General features: G+C 54.9%; 1 protein-coding gene across 6 annotated transcripts in view; it reads right to left on the bottom strand.

Moving 5' to 3' along the window:
- Positions 1 to 11,838: 11,838 nt before the first annotated feature.
- Positions 11,839 to 21,055, bottom strand: part of TTLL1 (TTL family tubulin polyglutamylase complex subunit L1) — a 30,337-nt gene continuing 21,120 nt past the window's right edge. For all 6 annotated transcript variants that reach the window (XM_075553526.1, XM_075553523.1, XM_075553527.1 and 3 more), the window contains 4 exons: positions 19,870 to 20,013; positions 17,316 to 17,402; positions 14,908 to 15,071; positions 11,839 to 12,094 (listed from right to left, as the gene is read on the bottom strand). In XM_075553526.1, the coding sequence (XP_075409641.1) occupies positions 11,965 to 12,094; positions 14,908 to 15,071; positions 17,316 to 17,402; positions 19,870 to 20,013 (525 nt within the window). In that variant the 3' untranslated portion in view covers positions 11,839 to 11,964. The remainder of the gene's footprint in view (positions 12,095 to 14,907; positions 15,072 to 17,315; positions 17,403 to 19,869; positions 20,014 to 21,055) is intronic.

The raw sequence follows: 21,055 nt of genomic DNA, 5'->3' as shown, positions 1-21,055 counted from the left end.
ATCCAACCACTGCCATCTGGCCACCTGGAAGAGAGAGGAGCCTTACTCTCAGGCTCCCAATCACACTTAGAGATGTGGGCTCAGCCCGGGAAGGCACTGATGCAGTGTTGGAGCGAGCCAGGAAGTGAGCAGGGGGGTGGGGAGGGGATCCCCTACAAGGGGTCCGTTCTAGACTAGATGTTCGCATTTGCCATACACTGGACACAGTTCTGGACTCCAGGGCACAGTGGGGGACAAGAGGGGCAAGTCACAGGGAAATGGAGATGAACCCGGGAAGTTAGTGAGCTGAGCATGCTCTCACGGCCAAGTCCTTGGCCTCGTCCCCTCCTGCCAGGTGGAAGGAACAAGTGGCTCTTTTTCTCCCTAAGCTGGTTGCCCCAAGTCTACAGGGATCAGAAATGGCTCTCTCCCCGTTTCCAGAAGCAGCTGCTAAAATGCTGAGACCACACCTTGTTCTGGATTGAATGGTAATCTCTCAAGAGAGATGCCGAAATCCTAACCCTGGCCCCTGTGAACATGACCCTGGAGGCGGAGTCTCTGTGGGTGGAATAGTGTGCATCTGAGCCAGTGCACCATGACAGGTAGCAGATTAGGAGGAGGGATGGTGACCATGTGAAGAAGGAGACCAGAATGGAGGGAAAATGAGTTGGACCAGGCAGCAGGCGAGGGCAGCCTGGAGTTTCCCTCGGAACACAGCAGTTCTCAGGCCAGGCTACCAGGCACCTGTGACGGAGGGTTATCAGGCCGGTTGGATGGTTTCATATCAATTTGCTACACAGGAGTAGTGGGGCCCACCCTATCAGTCAGGTCGCAGCCTGGTGACAGCTCCCTGGGGGTGTGGTCTTCTTAGGAGAGATGCTGCGGAGAGATGTGTCTTCCCTCTCTGGCTTGCTTGCTTGGCTCCTGCTCTTGACTTCCAGGGCTGGTAATTGGGGTGTCCTGCCAACCCTGGACGCTGTCAGAACCCTGCCATGTCCCTGCTGACCTCAGATGCACAGGACCCTGTCCTGGACAGACTGTGGTCTCCCAGCTTCCCGCATTGCCCTCCTGCTTCGCCAGCTGACAGTCTGGAGGGGGCTCGCGGGACCCGTGGGCTTGAGTCGGGTTCGGGACCCATGGGCTTGAGTCGGGTTCGGGACCCGTGGGCTTGAGTCGGGTTCGGGACCCGTGGGCTTGAGTCGGGTTCGGGACCCATGGGCTTGAGTCGGGTTAGGCTGCTTTCTTGATATCAATTCCTTTCTTGACATGAAGTTCCTTCTCTGGCATACGTATCTGAGCTTCTCGGGTTTTGTAGGATCTGTCCTCCCCCACTCCCCTGACCTCGCTGGGCACTCTGGGGGCAGGAGTGTGACACTGGACTACGTAAACACTGGGATGGGGAACCATGCTGCACCTTCGGAGAGTAGACAGGCAGAGCACTGCACTCCCTGGGGTGGCCCTCTGTCTAGTGTATGAACTTGCAGTGGTCCCTATCTGGGGTCCTTTAAGAGTTCTACGATCCTCAGATGGAATTTTCTTAAGGCAAAGCACTCATGAAATCTTAGCCATACGGAACTTCCCGTCCATGACTACGATCATGGGGGCCGAGGGTTTAGGCAGGGTTCTGGCCAGGGTGGGTCAGGAGAGACATCAAAACACACTGTCTTGCTAAGTGGGACACGGGAAGCAAAACTGGACGCAACTCCTAGTGCCTCATGGAGGGGCCTGAGAAGCCCCAAATGTGCTGTCTCAGCAACAGGTCAGGTGAAAGGACACGCAGGTTACCCTGCAGTGCTGTCACTCAGCTGCCCGAGACTGGCTCCTCAGATGAGCTGGCCGGGGTCAGGACCACATTGGGCTGGTAGCCTGGCGGCTGGGAGCTGGGGGACAAGAGAAGGGGAGCTTGGAGGGATGGCAGCCTGGGGGGCTGCTGGGGGAAGCAGGGCCCTGTAGGAGGGTGGGCCGATAGGTTTAAGGTGCAGATGCAGTGAGGGGAACAGAGGGGACTGCTGGCTGGGCCAGCTGGAGCCCTGGAGTGGCAGACTTCAACTGTCAACAGAGCCACTAACCAGAAAAAATCATGGCCATTGAGTGGACACTGATGGCAGCAACCCTCTGGGACAGGGAAGAACTGCCCCTGTGGGTTTCCAAGACTGTGACTCTTTATAGGAACAGAAAGCCTCATCTTTCTTTCACTGAGCAGCTGGTGGCTTTGAATTTCTGACCCTGTGGTTAGCAGCCCAATATACAACCTACTGGGCTACCAGGGCTCCTTAAAAATGGTTAAAGGGAACCGGAACCTAGTTAGCTGTAAACTTTCACCTAAAAACAATAACATCTTTTTTTTTTTGGGGGGGGGGGGAGGAAACACAGAGTAACACATACCAGAGGGAATCCTCAGAATTTAGCCCAGGAATGTTGCTTAGAGGGAAATTCAACACTGCTGGAACACAGGAGGAGCATCATAAAGATAAGTAGGCACAGACCCAAGGGGTTTTGAGGGGCTGGGGTCTTTGACTTACCACAGTGGAGGCCGTCTAGGATTTGACCTTGGCCCTGCCACTGTCTCTGCCGGAGCCGAGACCATTTGGAGCCTGTTGGGCAGCTTGGTCTCAACACAGCCACAGTTTGCTGCCACCACCTCCAAGGGACTAAACCCTTGCAGCTCCACTGGCGGGATCACAACTCAGCTACATTGTTGCTTTGTTTCCATCTCTTCACTATATCACCCTCTTCCTTGACCCCCCACAGGTTCAGTGGGCTTGATTTTTAACTTTTTTTCCTCCTCTTTGTCTCTTTCTTGGTCTCTCACACTCTATTGCTAACCTCCAGACCACTCCCCTTAGCCTAGGGTATTTAGCCCTGCTGCACACCCAGCTAGGTGAACTCCACCATGTGTAGTTAGCCCGAAAGTGGAAAAGGCCCTGCGGACCTCCACCAGACAATACTCTGCTCAACTTCTTACTGGGGAATTCCTGCCTGTGTACCTGGGGGCATAAGGCAGCTCGGTCAACACTCCTCAATGCTCCAAACTGCTGCAGGAACCTCTACCCAACCTCCACAACACCAAACAGGCAACCCTTCTGGGTCACTCCCCTGAGAGGGGTAGCCACAGAGGATAAAGTGATAGGCTAATTCCATAGTGAAATAAGCTATAGGCAGTTCAAAGAATCACTCCTACAAGTCTCCCAGAGAGAGCCAGTGTTCTTCGACTCCCTGGAAAATGGCACCTGGCTCCTCTAAAACAACGCAACGCAAACAGCCATTAGCCCCAATGACCTCAGTGAAAAAATGGGAGACACAAAAGGCAATAGCAGAAGGTGTCCCAAACATAATGACATGCATAGAAGAAGCAGACACTGAGCTGCCACAGAAAGAAATTTTCAGAATGCTACTTGGAGTCATACAGGACATGAGGGAAAAAAAAACAGAAAAAGGATGAAATGATAGAAGAGGTGAAAGCCATAAATCAAAGAGAAAATACAGGAGCTTAGGGAGGAGATAACAAAAACCAGTAGCAGACTCAAGGACCTCGAGAAGCAACTGGAGGAAGCAGAGAACCGCATCAGTGACTTGGAGGACAGCCAAGCAGACTTTAAGAAATGTGAACAAAAATCTAATAAGATCATCAGAGAAGCTGAAGAAAACTTAAGAGCTATGTATGATGCTATGAAGTGGAACAATATTAGAATTATTGGCTTTCCAGAGGAAGACACAACAAAGAAATCATCTGCAACAATAGTGAGAGAATTCTTGGAGGAAAGCTTCCCCAGCTTAATGAGTGAAAACCAGGCAACCATTCAGGAGGCTGAAAGAACACCAGCTAGACTGAATCCCAAGAAGAAGTCACCAAGGCACATAATAGTTAAATTATCCAACTTTGAGGAAAAAGAGAAAATCATGAGAGCCGCTAGGGAAAAACAAGCAATCACATATAAAGATTCCCAAATAAGAATATGCTCAGACCTATCAGCAGAAACTATGAAGAAGAGGAGAGAGTGGAGTAACATATTCCAAAAATTGAAGGAAAACAATGGAAACTCAAGAATACTCTACCCAGACAAATTATCGATCTAGATAGATGGAGAAGTAAGAGTCTTCCCAGACAAGGAAAAACTCAATATGTTAGAAGAAACCCAGCCCTACAAAGATCCTTGCCAACCCAGTATGGGCAGAAGAACAACACTCACCAAGCATAAATAAGAGACCACCACATAGAACAACCTCACCCAGAGGGCAAAAAAATAGAAAACAGATTTCAAGATAGCATTGACTTAAATACAGAAATATTGAAAGGCTGCTGAGGTAAGCTTTAAAAAAGAGGCAAGAGGGCATACGGAAAAGCTACGATCTACAAACATTCCTGGGGTGAGGACCAGGTAATATGGCAGGGACCAGACAAAATACAGGGATACACATGGTAGACAACTAAAAAGGTGGTGGGGAAAGGAAAAATAATAATAATAATAAAGAAAAGGGTAGTGGGGGCACAGGGCACTAACCCACTCAGGGGGAGGGTATTGTTTGTGTCTCCACAGGGAAAGAGGGACCAGACTTCAACCCGATGCTCCAAGATGTGAATGCAACTTGCCGGTGTGGAGTAGGGAACCAGCGGAGGAGTCTGGAGGGCCGGCCCCAACATCAACAACTCAGTGGACACTTGCCCCTTACCTCAGAATAATTTATTTCAAAGGATGGCACTGAATCTACAGCTCCGAAAGAGGGGCATATCTGATCGGAGCACACGTGAGCAGGTGAAGGGGGAGGAGGAGAGAGTGGAGCACATCACGACCCACCAGGCCAGGAGGTCCATGTTCCCAATTAGAGCTGCCAGTTGACAGAGAGGACCACATGGCTGGCCCCACTATGAGACATGACGTCCCTCAATGACCCATAGCCCTACAGGGGACAACACCGGAGACACAGTGAGGGAATTGCACCCTCTCGGAGTCCGCCACACCAAGGCAAAACATTAAGGGGGTGCAACAGAACAGCAAGGGAATGGAGTGGAGAGGTCCCCAGGGAATGCTAAAGGTGGACATTGGGGCTAGGGCATGGTACCCCAACAGACTGGACTGGAAAATACTCCTAAAGGCCAACAAACAATCCTTGAACTACAAGCTTTTCTTGTTGTGTTTTGTTTTGCTTTGTTTTGATTTTGTCATTGGTTTGTTGTTATTTTGTTGTATGCTGCTTGGTTATGCTCTGTCTTGTTTTTGTGCATGTTATGATCTACGTCGGTCTGTCTAAATAAGATAGGCTGGATGAACAATTGGAGGAGAAAACAACGGGACCAATCGTTCCATGGGGACATGGGAGACGGGGAGGTGGGGGGAAAGGAAGTGGTGTTAATAAACCCAGGGACAAGGGAACAATAAGTAATACAAATCAGTAGTGAGGAGGGTGTGGGAGGCCTGGTTGGGCACGATCATGGATAATGTAACTAAGAGGAATTGCTGAAACCTTGGTGAGGACTGAGTATGATAGTGGGACAGGAGGGAAGTCAAAGGAAATAGAGGAAAGAGCTGAGAGGCAGAGGGCATTTATAGAGGTCTGGATAAAGACATGTACATATGTAAATATATTTATACATGAGGATGGGGAAATAGATCTATGTGCATATATTTATAGGGTTAGTATTAAGGTAGCAGAGGGACATTGGACCTCCACTCAAGTACTCCCTCAATGCAAGAATATGTTCTTCTATTAAATTGGCATTCTATGATGCTCGCCTTCCCGACACAAGCGCTGAAGACAAAGTGGGTGAATAAGCAACTGTGGTGAAGAAAGCTGAAGGTGCCCGGCTATCAAGAGATAGCGTCTGGGGTCTTAAAGGCTTGAAGGTAAACAAGCGGCCATCTGGCTCAGAAGCAATAAAGCCCACATGGAAGAAGCACACCAGCCTGTGTGATCACAAGGTGTCAAGGGATCAGGTATCAGGCATCATCAGAAGAAAAAATCTTACCATAGTGCATGAGCAGGGGAGTGCGGAGTAGAGACCCAAAGCCCATTTGTAGGCCACTGGGCATCCCCTTACAGAAGGGTCTTGGGGAGGAGATGGGCCAGTCAGGGTACAATGCAGCAACGATGAAAAGTACTTTTTTTTCTAGTTCCTAAATGCTTCCTACCCTTGCCCCCCACTGTCATGATCCGAATCCTACCTTGCAAGTCTGACTAAACCAGAGGATGGACACTGGTACAGATGGGAACTGGAAACAAAAGGAATCCAGGGTGGATGATCCCCTCAGGAGCAGTGGTGTGAATGGCGATGCTGGGAGGGCAGAGGGAGAGTAGGTTGGAAAGGGGGAACCGATTACAGGAATCTACATATAACCTCCCCCCTGGGGGACATACAACAGAAAAGTGGGGGAAGGGAGACAGGACAGAGCAAGATATGACAAAATAATAATTTATAAACTATCAAGGGTTCATGAGGGAGGGGGAGTGGAGAGGGGAGGGAAAAATGAGGACCTGATACCAGGGGCTTGGGTGAAGAGCCAATGTTTTGAGAATGATGAGGGCAACGAATGTACAAATGTGCTTTACACAATTGATGTCTGTATGGATTGTGAAAGGAGTTGTATGAGCCCCTAATAAAATGATTTTTTTTAAGTAAAATGAGGAGCTGATTCCAGGGGCTTAAGTGGAGAGCAAATGTTTTGAGAATGATGAGAGCAGTGAATGTACAGATGTGCTTTACACAACTGATGTATGTATGGATTGTGATAAGAATTGTATGAGCCCCTAATAAAATGATTTTTTTAAAAAAGGAAACACATTGGAGAGGGTGGGTGGGGCCTGAGGAGCACACAGACATGGTCACAGTGGCCAGCTCAGGGCGTGGGGGTGGACGTCTGTCCGTGGTGACCAGTGCAGCCTACACCCAGTGTCTCCTGGGCCTCTGAAGGCTGAGAGTCCTGACCGAGGTTCTGGGCGCACCGAGAGGAAACATCTGCCTCACACCATGACCTCACTACCGAACAGGCCACACTTGACCCAAACTGAGTTGGCAGAGACTAGCTTGCCTGGCGGAGACTCAGCTTCTCCAACATGGCCGGGGCCTCCCTCAGTGCTCAGAGTCACCCTGCGGCCCAGAGTCACCCTCCCACCATGCCTGGGCCCCTCAGGAGGGCCGAGATGGCTTGGCCCGAGGCCGGAAGGGGGCCATTGGGGCAAGAGTGAGCTCTGTAGGCATGCCCGCACACGGCTGCACGTGTCCTGAGGTCGATGTAGATGCTGCTCATGGGCTACATGAGGAAACCGGTCCCGTGAGCCCGAGTGTCAGCCTGGAGAAGGGAGCTCACAAGGGGCTGGGCTGGGCTCACACCCAGGCTGACCCTGGGTCCTGGGCTGCCGTCATTCCCGGTGTTTGCATAGACCTTTGCGCAGGCAGTGAAGAAGCATGCGTGTGTAGGTGCGGACTCGTGCGCCCACACGAGGCAGGTGCCCTGCACTCCTGCCGCGTGTCTGTGGGTGGGGCCCGCGTCCTCATCCTCGGCGTGAGGTCTCTGACATGAACATCTGAACAAAGTTGGAGGGGAGCTTGGGAGAGAAGATGGGAACTTGGTCACACGGTCACTAGTGTCACTGAGAGCCCCGGGTGGCCTCTCGCTCTCACATCCACCCCAGGAACTTCCAGACCCTGGCAATCCCTCCAACCTGGGACTCAGATCCTGGGAGTCACCGGGGCCCGGGGTGAAGATAAAGCAGATACAAGCCACCGACTGCCATCGAGCCCCTTCTCATTCCTGGAGACCTGCAAGGACAGACAGAATAGATTGCCCCCTTGGGTTCCTCGGGCTGCCAGTCTTTGCAGGAGCAGACTGGGGGTGGCTGGTGGCTCTAACGGCTGACATGGCAGCTAGCAGCCCGAGGCCTAACCTGCAGCCCCAGAGATCACAGTAGAACACAGCTGGAGATGACATGATAGAGTTTTGCCAAACCACTGACTTGTTCATAGCAAATAACATTTCTCCCATCAACACAAAAGGCGACTGTACACATGGACTGCACCAGATGGAATATGCAGCAGTCAGACTCCATCTGTGGGAGACACGGTGAGCAGCGCAGTGTCAGCAGCTATAACCAGACTGGGCGCAGGCTGTGGAACAGCCACAGGACAAAGCTAAAGAAAATGAAAACAAGTCCACACGAGCCCAAAGACAACCTTGAGGGTACCCCACCTGCACTTCAAGGACATCGCAAGAACAGAGGACCTGATGAGCCAGGCGGGGACCTCAAGACCATCATGTCGGAAGAAAGCAAAAGGTCATGACCAATGTGGATGTCAGAAGACACTGAAACTTGACATGAATCACAGAGTAGCTAAAGCAGTGGTTCTCCACCCTCTCATACAGTTCCTCATGTTGTGGTGACCCCCCCCCCCACACACACACCATAAGATTATTGTCATCACTGTCATTTTGCTACTGTGATGAATTGGGCGACCCTGTAAAAGGGTCGTTCGACCCCCAACGGGGTCACGACCCACAGGTTGAGAACCTCAGAGCTAAAGGAAATGGAAGAGATGAAGAAGCCTTCAAAGGGCTGTCCGAGGGCAGCTCGAGAAGACAGAGCCAGATGTGAAACGTGCAAGGACCAGAAGGAGAAAACCCCGAGCAGACCCGAAAATGAAAGAGCTCAAGAGAAAAACTCGTCTTGAATGGCAATTTTGAAGGATTCTAGAGGCAGAAAGCATCAAGAGAAGATGGAAAGAAGCCACAGAGTCACTGCACCAACAAGAACCAGCTGACAGTCCACCGTGTCAGGAGGGGACATATGAGCAAGAACCAGGTGCTGTGGGAAGAAGTTCAAAGCAGCACTGAAAGCATTAGCCAAACACAGACTCCAGGAGTTGATGGAGTACTCACTGACATGTTGCAGAAAAGCTGGAGCAGCCCTGGAAGCACTCACTCATCTACGCCAGGACATTTGGGAGACAGCTACCTGGCCAACTGACAGGAAGAGATTCATGTTTGTGCCATTCCAAACAGAGCACCCAACAGGATGCTCAAACTGTAGAAGCAGAGCATGGATATCTCACACACAGAAAACGTTGCTGACGAGCATCCAACAACGGTTGCAGCAGTGCACTGACAGGGAGCTGCCAGAGGTCAGGCCGGATGCAGAAGAGGACGGGGAACAAAGGATCTCATTGCTGATGTCAGATGCATGGATCTTGGCTGAAAACACAGAATACCAGAAAGATGTCTACTTGTGTTTTCTTGTCGATGCAAAGGAATTTGACTGTGGGGACCACCGTGACTGTGGATCACCTGGAGAAGGATGGGCATTCCAGAACACTTCATTGTGCTCCTGGGGAACTTATACATGGATCCACAGGCAGTTGTGTGACCAGGACAAGGGAATACTGCATGTTTTTAAATCAGGAAAGGTGTGTGTCAGGGCTGGATCCTCTCAGCATATTTGTTGAGTCACCATATTTGTTGAGCAAATCATCAGAGCAACTGGACTATAGGGGGGGGTGACCACCCCAAACTGGAATGTTTTTCAAAGCTATATAATTTCTTTTTTGTAAAACAACCTGATCACCTTCAAAGTACTCTATATTACAATTAAGACATTTGTCAATTCTGTCATTTCATTCTTGGAAACATTTCTCAGAATCATCTGTTTGGCTGACTACCTTCCTCTTTTTTTCTTCACTTCTTCAATCTTTTCTTCATCAAATCGCTGTCCTTTCATGTCCCTCTTCATTCCCAGAAACAAAAAGCAAGGTCAGGTGAATCAGGCGCATGGGGCAAGAGAAGCATGCTGGTTTTGGGCCAAAACTGGTGCACTGAGATGGCTGCATGAGCAGGTGCATTGTTGTGGTGGCAAAACCAGTCCCCCATCTGCCACAAATCAGGCCCTTTTGTCTCACACTGTTACTCAACCTTTGCAGAACCTCTAAATAGAAAGCTTGGTTAATAGTCTGACTTGGTGGAATGAACTCCAAGTGCATTTTTTCCCTCACGTTAAAAAAATAAAATAAAAAAGAGCATCATCTTGACCTTTGATTTCACTTGACGAGCTTTCGGGGCGGGGCAATGATGGCGCCTCCCACTGGGTTGGTTGATGCTTGATTTCGGGGTTGTAAGAATAGTGCCGTGTCTTGACACCAGTAATGACCATGGGAAAGTCTGGGTCACTTCAGAGCTGTCCTTTCAAAGCGCAGCATGTTTCCTTTCCACGTTCCTTTTTCCTGGTCAGTCAGAACCCGAGACACCAATTTTGTAGACACTCTTCTCATTCCCAAATCTTCCTTTAAAATTCGCTAAACTGAGCTCCAAGATAGTCCAGATAATTTCCCCATCTCCTCAATAATTTTCCCATCTCTGCATAGTCGGTCTTCAAGCACAAACGCATGAATTTTGTCGACATTTTCACCCGCTCAGGAAGTTGACCGATGTCTAGAACAAGGCTTGTCATCAATCAACATTTCACCTTTTTTGAAATTAGAAAATCACTCCCACACCAGAGGTTTTCCCATAGTGCTCTCCTGGGAACTGTGTCCAAAATCACAACAGTTTCTGTGGCATTTTTCTCGGAGCAGGAAACAGAATTTCACAGCCGCGCACTGTTCTCTTAAATTGGCCATCACAAAAATCAAGGATCGAGCAAAACTGCTTTTGTGAAAAATTTTACTGTGATTGGAGAGCACCTTCCCAGGTGAAGCCACTGGGTGCACTAACTCAGAACGCCAAACAGGAAAAACGCATACTACAAAGCCCCACCCAGTAGAGATTTTCTCCGTTTTTTTTGGGGGGTGGGGTGGGAGGTACCCCCTCATAAGGGGACCACTAGGTGACATCGTGGTAAGCGGAGGAAAGATTAAAGCTGTCACGGATGTTGTCTTACAGGCACCCACAATCAATGCTCATGGAAGCAGCAGTCAAGAGATGAAAAGACGTATCGAATGACGTAAATCTTATGCCCTAGACCTTTTTATTCAAGAGCAGGGATGTTTCTTAAGGGCTAAGGTGCACCTGACTCAAGCCATGATATTCTCCATGGCCTCCATGCATGTGAAAGTTGGATTGTGCGGAAGTAAAATATTGACAGTACCATGGACTGCTCAAAGGCCACACTCACCTGTCTTGGAAGAAGGCAGCCAGAGTGCTCCTGAGACGCCAGGGTGGCCAGGCTTCTTACATACTCTGGACAGATGTTGGGGAGAGACCAGTTTCTGGGGAAGGACATCACATTTGGTAAAGCGGAGGGCAGAGACAAAGAGGAAGGCCTCTGACGAAATGGACGGGCTCAGACACAGCAACAGTGGTGAGGACGGGGCAGGCCTGGGCAGCGTTTCCTTCTGCTGTGCACGGGGGTGCTGTGGGCCAGAGCTGACCAACCACCACCACAGCGGCTCCGCCAGGGCTCTGAGTCCAGAGGGGCCTCATAGCAACATGCCGCAGGCGGCAGCAGCTCCCGCTGGGGCAGCAGCCAGTGCCAGGCTGACTCACCATGGCCTCGCTCCTGGAGCAGACAGCTCCCTGCGTGGGAATCCTGGGCAGACTGGCTTATGAGAAAAAGACAGAGGAAAGCAGGCCCCAGGGGCTCTGCCAGGTGGGCCAGGGAGGCATTACAGCTGCCTCCTCTCAGCAGCTCGGGCCTCACGGAGGGCAGGTGATGGACGGGAGGGCGGCCGTCACACCAGGCCCCTGCTTCTGGCAGCAGCCCGGGGCTTGAAGGACGCAGTCTTTGGTTTAAGGGCAACTGTTCCACAGCCCTGACTACCTTACAGTAAACTAAGTCACACTGCAAAGCTGTTCCCTGCTCGCTGGATAAGGGACTCCCGTTCGTCCATCTGTCCGTCTGTCTGTGTGCTAGCACTTCCGGTCTCAGGGAGTAAACAACTTGGCCTCCAAACATTTATTTATTTACAGAACTTTAGAAAAAGGGGGTGTTCTAGAGCAGGTCTCCCGCCAGGCCCGGGGGGGAAGGGTTGGAGGGGGAGGGCCCTGCCAGGGGCTCCCGATGGCGTCACTTCCAGGTTGTCAGGATGGCTTTCCCAGAGTCCCGGGATCGGCTGCCTCTGGGCCCCAGCGGCTGCCCCGGACGACTTCTCAGCTCCCGGTCAGCCCCGTCCCCCTGGGCCAGCTCCTCGTCGTACCTAGAAGCACAGCAGTCACACAGAGATCACCCAGGCCCCTAGAGACCACCAGGGTGCTCCTGCAGCCTCCCAAGTACCCCCACCCCACAAGGCCACAGCGCGTGTCGGTCGAGGGCACTGAGACCCCTGGTGACCCCAGGCTTGTCACAGTAGGATTGTCCGTGCTCCCGGGCATTCCAAAGCTGTCCTCTGGGAAACAGGTCACACCAGGCCTTTCTTCCAAGCCCCTCAGGGAGGACTGGAGCCCCGAGTTTGGGTCAGCAGCAAGAGGGTCCCTGGGCAGAAGGCGAGGTGTGGGCCTGGTTGCTGCCAATCCAGGATGCGACGAGGGGACGCGAGACAAGGCCTGGGCAAGTGTGCCTGTGCCCTCATCCCTCATCGTTGCCCTTCTGCTGGAGGGGTGGTCGCCAAGGAAACACAGGACCCTGGGAGGTGGGCAGGGCCCTCCAGCTCCAACACACACAGCAGGGTCCCCACAGCCCTGCACCAAGGTCCTGGCAGGAGGGGGCGGAGCTTTCAAGCTTTATGCCTTCAGCCAAGAGCAGAGCTGCTAACAGGGCCAAAGCCTGCAGAGAGCGCAGTGTGCTCCCCCAAACCCAGTGAGGCCCAGGCTGGACGGCCCAGGTGCCCCTCAGGAGCCCCCGTACCCAGAGCACCTTGGGTACAGCCCCTCACTCCCTGGATGGTTCCCCATCTGCGCCTTCTTTCCACGAGCCCCGCCCAAGACCTGAGTGTGTGAGCGAGTGTGTGTGTGTGCACGTGCATGTGTGCACGTGTGAGTGTGCGTGTGTATATGTGGGTGAGTGTATGCATGTGAGTGTGTGTGCACATGTGAGTGTGTGTGTGTATATGTGGGTGAGTGTATGCATGTGAGTGTGTGTGCACATGTGAGCGAGTGTGTGTGCACATGTGAGTGTGCGTGTGTATATGTGGGTGAGTGTATTCATGTGAGCGTGTGTGCACATGTGAGTGTGCGTGTGTATATGTGGGTGAGTGTATGCATGTGAGTGTGTGCGCACATGTGAGCGTGTGTGTATATGTGGGTGAGTGTATGCATGTGAGCGTGTGTGCACATGTGAGTGTGCGTGTGTATATGTGGGTGAGTGTATGCATGTGAGTGTGTGCGCACATGTGAGCGTGTGTGTATATGTGGGTGAGTGTATGCATGTGAGTGTGTGTGCACATGTGAGTGTGCGTGTGTATATGTGGGTGAGTGTATGCGTGTGAGCGTGTGTGTGCATCACATTTCGTGAAATATCCATTCTGTTCGTTGTATTAAGTTTTAAAATTACGTTCACACATAGGAACGCCTCGGGGATCCAGGGGGAGCGGCCAGACCACTGCGATAAGGGGGTCACGAGCCTCACTGGTTCTCCCACGCATGTGAGAGCTCTGTTCACGGTGTGTGGTGGCCTGTAAGGAGTCCGGGTGGCACTGTGAGGTAAGCGCTGGGTCGCCAACTTCGAGGCACCGGGTGCCACCCAGGAGAGAAATGGGGCTGCCTGCTTGGGTAAAGATGGACATACTTGGAAACCCGGGGGACAGGGCCACCTCATCCTGCAGGGTCGCCGTGAGTCGAAGCCACTCAATGGCCGTGGGGGGCCCTCTGCTAAGTGTGCCGGGTATGATGGAGACGCTGTAAATGTGGGCAAGTGGTCAGAATGGGCACAGACAGGAAGTGAGCATGTGAGGTGGTGGAACGGCGCTGGCAGACTCCTCCATCCATGAAGGGCAAAGTCTCCACAGTGCAGCACCCAAGACAGGGCGGTGTGCCTGAGGCTGCGTTTCCACACCGGCCACGGCCACGCCGCCCAGTGGCCCTGCTCTGGGTGTTCCCTGGCCCGGCCTCCGCAGCTGCCCCGGCCCTGCAGGGATCCTGCACAGAGCCAATCCGCTGCCACTGCCCCGCTCACCACCACACGAACACAGGGCGGCCAGTGTCCCTGCCTGTCTGCCCACAGAGATGCTGTTCCACAGTCTGCCCTCCTCCCCAGCCTCTCGGGGTTCGCCTTGGTCAGTCAGGGCCACCCACGTTCCCTACTGTGAAAGGACCAGCCTTAACTCGGGCACTGCACTGGGGGCAGCACGGCCTTCACTCCTGCTGCTGCCCGCTGCCCAGATGCCAATGAGCTTCACCAAGCCTTGTTTCCACGTCTATAAAGTGAGCCAGTCACAATTCTGTCCTCAGAAAGGAGAAATTAAGGGGGCTTGGATGGTGGGGGGTGGGTGCAGCGCGATTGGCCCAGCACCCGGTGGGCAAGGTGCCCTCCCACGTTAGCTCCTAAAGTCACATCTGCCCCCACAACTCGCTGAGTCTGAGCAGCCTCGTTCCACCGGAGACCACCTCGGGGCTATCAAGTCAAGGGTGCTCACAGGGACCCCAGAGGACAGGGCAGAACTGCCCCTCTGCATGGGGAGTAGAAAGCCCTGTCTTCCTCCCAGCAAGCAGCTGGTGGTTTTGAACTGCAAACCGTGACGACTGCAACCGCCGTGGCACCAGGGCTCCGTGAGTGCCCCTCACAAAGGCCTGGAGAGCTGTGGGGAGACCGGGGCATGACCAGGCATAATGGGGCCTGAGTGAGACACGGGCAGGTGTCCGCGCCGTGCCTGTCCGTCCCTGCCCCGTCCCCAGCAGCTTCCAGTGTCCAGCTCGTGGCTGGTCCTCCACAAATGTTCACCAGACAGAAGACTGGGAAGAGGAGCACTCCGGGCCCCAGAATGCCTTCTGGTGACACCACCACCCGTGCCACAGAGTCCACCGTGAGCACCACGCCCTGTTCCCCCAGACACCCCCTCGGCACACCGGGACTCACAGGATCTCGTAGTGGCCCAGGACCTCCTTCGGCGGGGACTTGTTCCACTTGCAGTCCGGGACCTCGCCGTTGGGGACGGCGATGTTGAGGGTGTCGTTGATGAGGTTGTACTTCAGGATGCGGTCGTTGGCGGTGCTGGAGGTGAGAGATGGTGACGCGTTGACCTGGGGGAGAAGAAGGCCCACGTTCGTCATGCCCGTCACAGACGCGGCTGGGTGACAACGCCCAGCACACAAGAAAGGGCTGGCTGTCCCCCACGAGAGACCAGACAGTCCCGGGACGCTGTGCTTAGCCCAGGTCTGTAGGGCGCGGTCAGTTCCTGCCGGCTGCAAGACAGTCAGAAGCAGGATTCAGGTTAGCATCAGTCAGTGAATCACCTGGGTTAAAAGAAAAATGTCCACCACCATCCTTCACAGCTGTCCTCCCCAGGGCTGTCCACCTGCCCGGGCAGCTGTCTTCAGAGCCCTTCAGGGCAGTTGGCAAGGCCTTCGTGTCCCTGAGATCTACCAGCGAGCTGTATGCCGGGCTGCAAAGGACCTCGCGAACGTGGCAGAGACAAAGCTGTCCCCTGGAGGGCTGAAGCGTGTCTGATCCGTCGCCGCGTGTGCAAGCCTGGAGGCTGGACCGTGGGTAAGGAAACCCGCAGAAGCGGTGCCCTGGTGAAGAACCAGTGACCAGAGACCGCGGGCCGCCGGGAGAACACACACATCCATCTTGTCAGATGCACAGCCAGACGGCTCCTCAGAAGCACGGCTTCGTGTCTTGCTCTTCGGACCTGCTGTCGGGAAAAGGACGCCATGCTCGGCCAAGTGCAGGGCCAGGGGAACAGTGGAAGGCCTGGCAGAGACGGCTGCACCCAGCGGCTGCGACAATAGCCCGAACATGAGCGAGGTGGTCAGGTGGGACAGGGTCTCATTCTGCAGGGCAGCTTTTCCTGCTGTGGTACCACTCGAAACAGGCCCGATGGCGCCCGACAGCACGGACAACGGTCTCAATGGGAGCAAAGTGCAGCTGACCCGCGGTGATAGCTGAGTGCCTCATGGTGACACCACAGGGCTCCTTACAGTAAAGTCACATTCTAACCCAGTCTTGGCCAAAGGAGGCCTTCCTGTGCCTGGCGGAGGGGCAGTGGAACAATCCAGAGGGCTGCCGAAGCAGAGACCTACCCCTTATCCTGGAGGAAGGGCTACCAGACAAAAGGTCCTCATTGTCCCACTGGGGGTGGGTGCACTGAGTGACGTTTTTTCCCCTGAAACCAAATCAACTTGGAAATGTATGCTCTGACTCAAATAAGGACCTCCAACCGGTAAGCGAAAAGCAGTTCCCAACGACCTCTGAGACACCGAGCAACACGGCACACCTGCAGTCCAGTAAGGCGTGCCTCTGCCGGAGCCCCACGCCCTGCAGACAGCACCTGTTTGCTCCGGAACCAGACCCAGTCCTCATGACCTCTGTCCACTGTAGGCTCGAGGCAGCGGATCTTCAGGTGGTCCTGGTTCCTCCCCCCTCGTGCTGTCCAAGCAGGTCTGCCTGTCTGTCTCTTCAGGAAGCAGACTAGACCGCCCTGACCTTGTCCAGCAGGGCAGTTGGTGGGTTCAAGCCACCCCCCTTGGGTTCAGCAGCCAAGCGCAGAACCACTGGGTCGCCAGGCTCCTGCCCATGACGGTGACAGCGCAGGAAACCCTGGGGGGCACACAGGACCATGACAGAGACGCGGGGACCTCACAGGGTCTGTGGGAAATTCCCGTCATCTTTTCTCCCCGCGGTCCCGCGACTGCCTGTGCACACGGTCCCCACGGCTTTGGCAGCAGGGCAAGTAAGAAGACGGGAGCCTATGCTGCCCCAGACCCAGCTCCCGACTTGCCCGGCCAGGGCCATGGGTGAGACAGAGGGCACATCCAGAAGGTGAGCCGACAGACTGGGGTACCCTGCCCCCTCAGAGCTCCTCTCACCAGCTTGAGAGCAGCTGCGGGCGAGTGGGGCCTCCGATGGGTGCTCTGGCCCACTGCAGCCAAGGATCGAGACCCAGGCTGGGCACTAGGAGATGGGACTTTGGACAATACGGGTGCACACACTGCCCTAAGGGGACAGCCACTGGGCTCCTCTCTACGCCTCGAAACAGGCCCAGGAGCAGTCTTACAAAGCAGACTTGGATCCTGGGAATACAGGTCCAACCCTGTATCCCTGGACGGAGAGAACAATTTCTGGGCAGAAGCAAGACCCCGGGCGGAGGGGTGGGGGCATCCACTGGGACAGGGAGCAGGTCTGCCAAGCACTTGGCAGCCACTGGGCTCCGGGAGAGCTCATGGACCAGGAGCACTCCCCTCTGGGGGCTGTGCACCCATCTTCAAAGGGCAGCAAACCGTCAGGCCGGAGTGTTGTCCCAGTCCCGGCCCCCTTGCGCCTACCTCGATCAGCCAGGGCTTCAGCTTGTCGTCGATGATGATGTCGTAGCCGTAGCACTCGAAGCAGTGCTTGTCGTTGTTCATCACCGGCTGGGAAGACAGACAGACAAGACATAGGGGTTCCAGGCACCCGACATCATGGTCTCCACCCAGCAGCCTCCTGACCACTCAGGCAGGAGGGGGTGCATCACGTCTACCCCCCTACGTCTGGATCCAGAGACCCCCTCCCTCCTTCCCTTTTCCTCAGAGGCCGCAGCCCTCGCAGCCCACGTCTCCATGCCCACGCCTCTGGGCTGTCACTCACCCACCCTGGACAGGCGGGCAGAAAGTGTCACCAGCTGCCAAGAAGCTCGTGACAGGCTAGAAGGAACCCAGGGTGCTAGAACAGGGGCCTCTCCTCTCACAGAAAACAGTAAGCCCCGCAGGATTTTCTTTTTACTCTCAATTCCATTTCACCTCAAACTGTTCTCCAAGTGCATTAAATTATTTTTTAAAAAAGAAAAGCCAGCCAAGCCTCAGGCCGCTGCTCACCACATGATGCCGGCCTGCCCGCCCCATGGCCTGGGCCTGGGCCTGGATGGACAACTAAGGGGAGGCTCCTGAGATCAGCTCCTCTATGCGGCCACTCTCCTGGGTTCTTTGGAAAACAGCTCTGGCCCCCAAGGCCCCAAGGAGTCACCACATCTGAGGTTCCTAGCCCCGAGGATCTGTTCCTTTCGTCAACACATCTGGACAAGCCTGAGCAACCTGTGGTTGGACACCTGTCTGGCCCTGGGCTGCGTGCGGCTGGTCCTGCGACTGGTAGGCACCGCGCTGGGATTGGCCAATTGACTATGCAAATGAGGCCCAATGGAGTCTACTGCGCAGATGAAGCCTCTGTGGCCTCCTGAGAGGGGATTGGTCAGTCCGTGGTCCTGGTGGGAGTGCCCTGGCAAGGGGGTTGTGCACTTGGCCGTGGGTGGGCGAGCATGGAGGCAGAGAACTAACTTCCTGAAAGAGCTGTGGTATGGGTTGAGTGCCGGGATACTGGCCACAGCTACAGGCCTGGGGGAGTAGGAGGACCCAGCTGAGAACCAGCAACCACAGGACTTTTCTCAGGGGACTGGGAGGGGTGTCCTGCCCGAGGAGGAGGATCCTGCTTTAGCCTGTTCCTTAATTATCCACTGAATGGGTGTGCGGCACTGTGTGGCCACTGCATTGATCAGAATATCAAACCCAGAAGGGACGTAGAGGGCACGGTGGGAGGGGCGGCTGGTGTCAGACTGGGTCAGAAGCTGGTGAGAGGCAGCCTGTCTGCGTCCCACCTCAGGACACCCCTCCTGCAAACCCAGTGCTCACACAGATTCCAAGCACCAACTCCCCCCGCCCCCCACCTCCCAGCGCAAAACCAGGTTCTGACAACATTGCTGACCCTCCTCCCACCATCTCTATTTCCACCCTCCCTCCCGGCGCCATCCTGGCCCACAGTCAGTGAGCCGCAGACACAGCACGAGGCCTGTTTGTAGGCCAGGAGGGAGAGGGGCAGGGGGTGGCCACCACCTCCAGGGCAAAGCCAAGCTCCGGGGCCCCGTCATCTCCTAAGGTAGAGGGAGTGCATGTCTCCTCCCAAGCCTGGCGGCCTGGCCTGGCCGCTGTCCACCAGCCCTCCCATCTCCCCCTCGGCTGTGCCTTCTGCCTTCAACTCTGGGAGAATATTTCCCAGCCCTCACTCTTGGCTCCTCTGTCCCATCTCAGACCTGGGTCCCTGTCCCCCTCCCTGTCCCCCTCACTGCCGCGTTGCAGATGAGGAATCCGAGGCTCAGAGAGGGCTGCTGCCTGGGGAGGAGGCCCGGCAGAGAACAGCGAGGAGGCTCTGTGTAGATATTCTCACGTACGTCCAGCGTGTTGTCACCCTCTCCCCAGAAGAGCAGCACGACACACTCCAACTGCAGGGGTATAGACCCCGCAAGGACCCCAGCTCCAGTGTGCACAGTGCACAGGGCGGTGCAGGCTGGGGGCGAGCCCATAGAGGCTCACTCCATGGGGACCAGTCCCAGCCCCTCGGACCCCACGTCCATCAGGCTCCACAGCTGCGTGAGCCAGTCTGCCTGGGCCCCAGCTCTGTGGGCAGTGAGGTGTCCACCCTCCCACAGGGAGGAGAGAGGCCTCAGCCAAGTGGGGCACACAGCCCCATGCCACCTGTCTACACCTGCTTTCCCCTAACCCGCCCCCACCCTCTGTGAGCATCGTGAGGCGAGAGAGAGAGAGAGAGAGAGAGAGAGAGAGAGAGAGAGAGAGAGAGAGAGAGAGAGACTGAGGGCGCCTGCCCCATGGCAGACTAGCGAGGCGGCTGAGGGCCCACAGCCCGAAATAGCTCCCAGATGGTGACATCGGGAGGCCCAACAGGATGGGCAGGCTGCATGCCCACCTCAGGGCAGTGGCTCCTGCCGGGAGTGCTATTGATCCCCTGGCCACAGCCGGCCTGCGCTGCGTCCAGGGGAGGCTGGGCAGCACCTGGAGGCCAGGGCCCCTGGCCCCACCTCACTCCCCAGCAGACCCTCCCAAGCGGGGCCCTCACCGCCACGGCCTTCAGGGACTGCACGATGACCCAGTGGATCTCGTCGAAGAGCTTGCTGGTGACCTCCCTGCCCCGCGTGCTCTCCAGGTAGAGGCGCAGGTTGCTCACGGTCCACTTGCCCCCGTGGATGTGGTTGTAGTCGTCCTGCATGGAAGGGGGCAGGGCGTCCTCAGGTCAGGTGACCGACTGTCCCCCACCCTCCCATCATGCCACCCTCTCCCCAGCCGGTGCTGCCCCAGGGAGCTGGGTTGGCATGCCCCCTGCCCCCAGGAAGCTGAGCAATGACCTCTGCCCCCAGGGAGCTGGGCTGACATGACCTCTGCCCCCAGGGGAGAGCATGGTCTCCTCAAATCTTAGAAAAGGCCATGTGTCATTCGACACCCTCACTGCTATTGTCAGGAGCTCACAGGGACCCTCCGTGCAGCAGGGGGACATAGCGCCCGGGCAGCGCCAGCCTCACAGTCTGTACTGTGAGCCCACTGTTGCAGCCACTGTGTCCAGTCTAGAAGGTCCACCCCGGGTTCTGCGAAGCAGGGTGCTATGACGTGGTTTGGATGTGGTACTGACGCCACTATCACACACAGGCAGTCCCCGAGTTCCACCGGAGGCTCCCATCTGTCCTGAGTCAAATTTGCATGTCAGCCAGGGCAGTCTGGTTGGGATCTAACATCAGTTACGCAAACACAGCGCGTAATAGACGATGCACATTTCCAGAGACACTGAAAGGTCTTTAACATAGCAACATAGTAACCACACAGGAATGACGTGCCCTGCATCACAAAGCAGCATCCGTTAGGCAATAGGAACCTAGGTTTTCTAGGGCCTGGCACCTAGACCTATATGTGATCGGACATGGCCCAAATGGACATTCTGTGACAGAGGGGATGTGGCACATGATAGGAGTCCATCATCTACACTGTGCCTCAGAAGCCCTGGCAGTGTCGTGGGTTAAGCACTGGGCTGCTCACCACGAGGTCTGTGGTTCAAGCCCACTAGCAGGTCCCTGGGAGGAAAATGAGGCTGTCTGCTTCCATATAGACTGATAGCCCAGAAGCCCTTGGCGATAGTTCAGCTGTTTTGTAGGTCGCCGGGGGCTAACATCGACTCCCTAGCAGTGGGATTCGGGGTGGAGGACCTCCTGTGACATGCTTCCTGATCCCCCGGGAAAACCAGTAACCGGCTCTTC

This window comes from Tenrec ecaudatus, chromosome 6, assembly GCF_050624435.1.
Source record: "Tenrec ecaudatus isolate mTenEca1 chromosome 6, mTenEca1.hap1, whole genome shotgun sequence".
Taxonomy (NCBI): domain Eukaryota; kingdom Metazoa; phylum Chordata; class Mammalia; order Afrosoricida; family Tenrecidae; genus Tenrec; species Tenrec ecaudatus.
The sequence above is the reverse complement of the archived record's forward strand: the minus strand, read 5'-3'. Positions and strand labels throughout refer to the sequence as shown.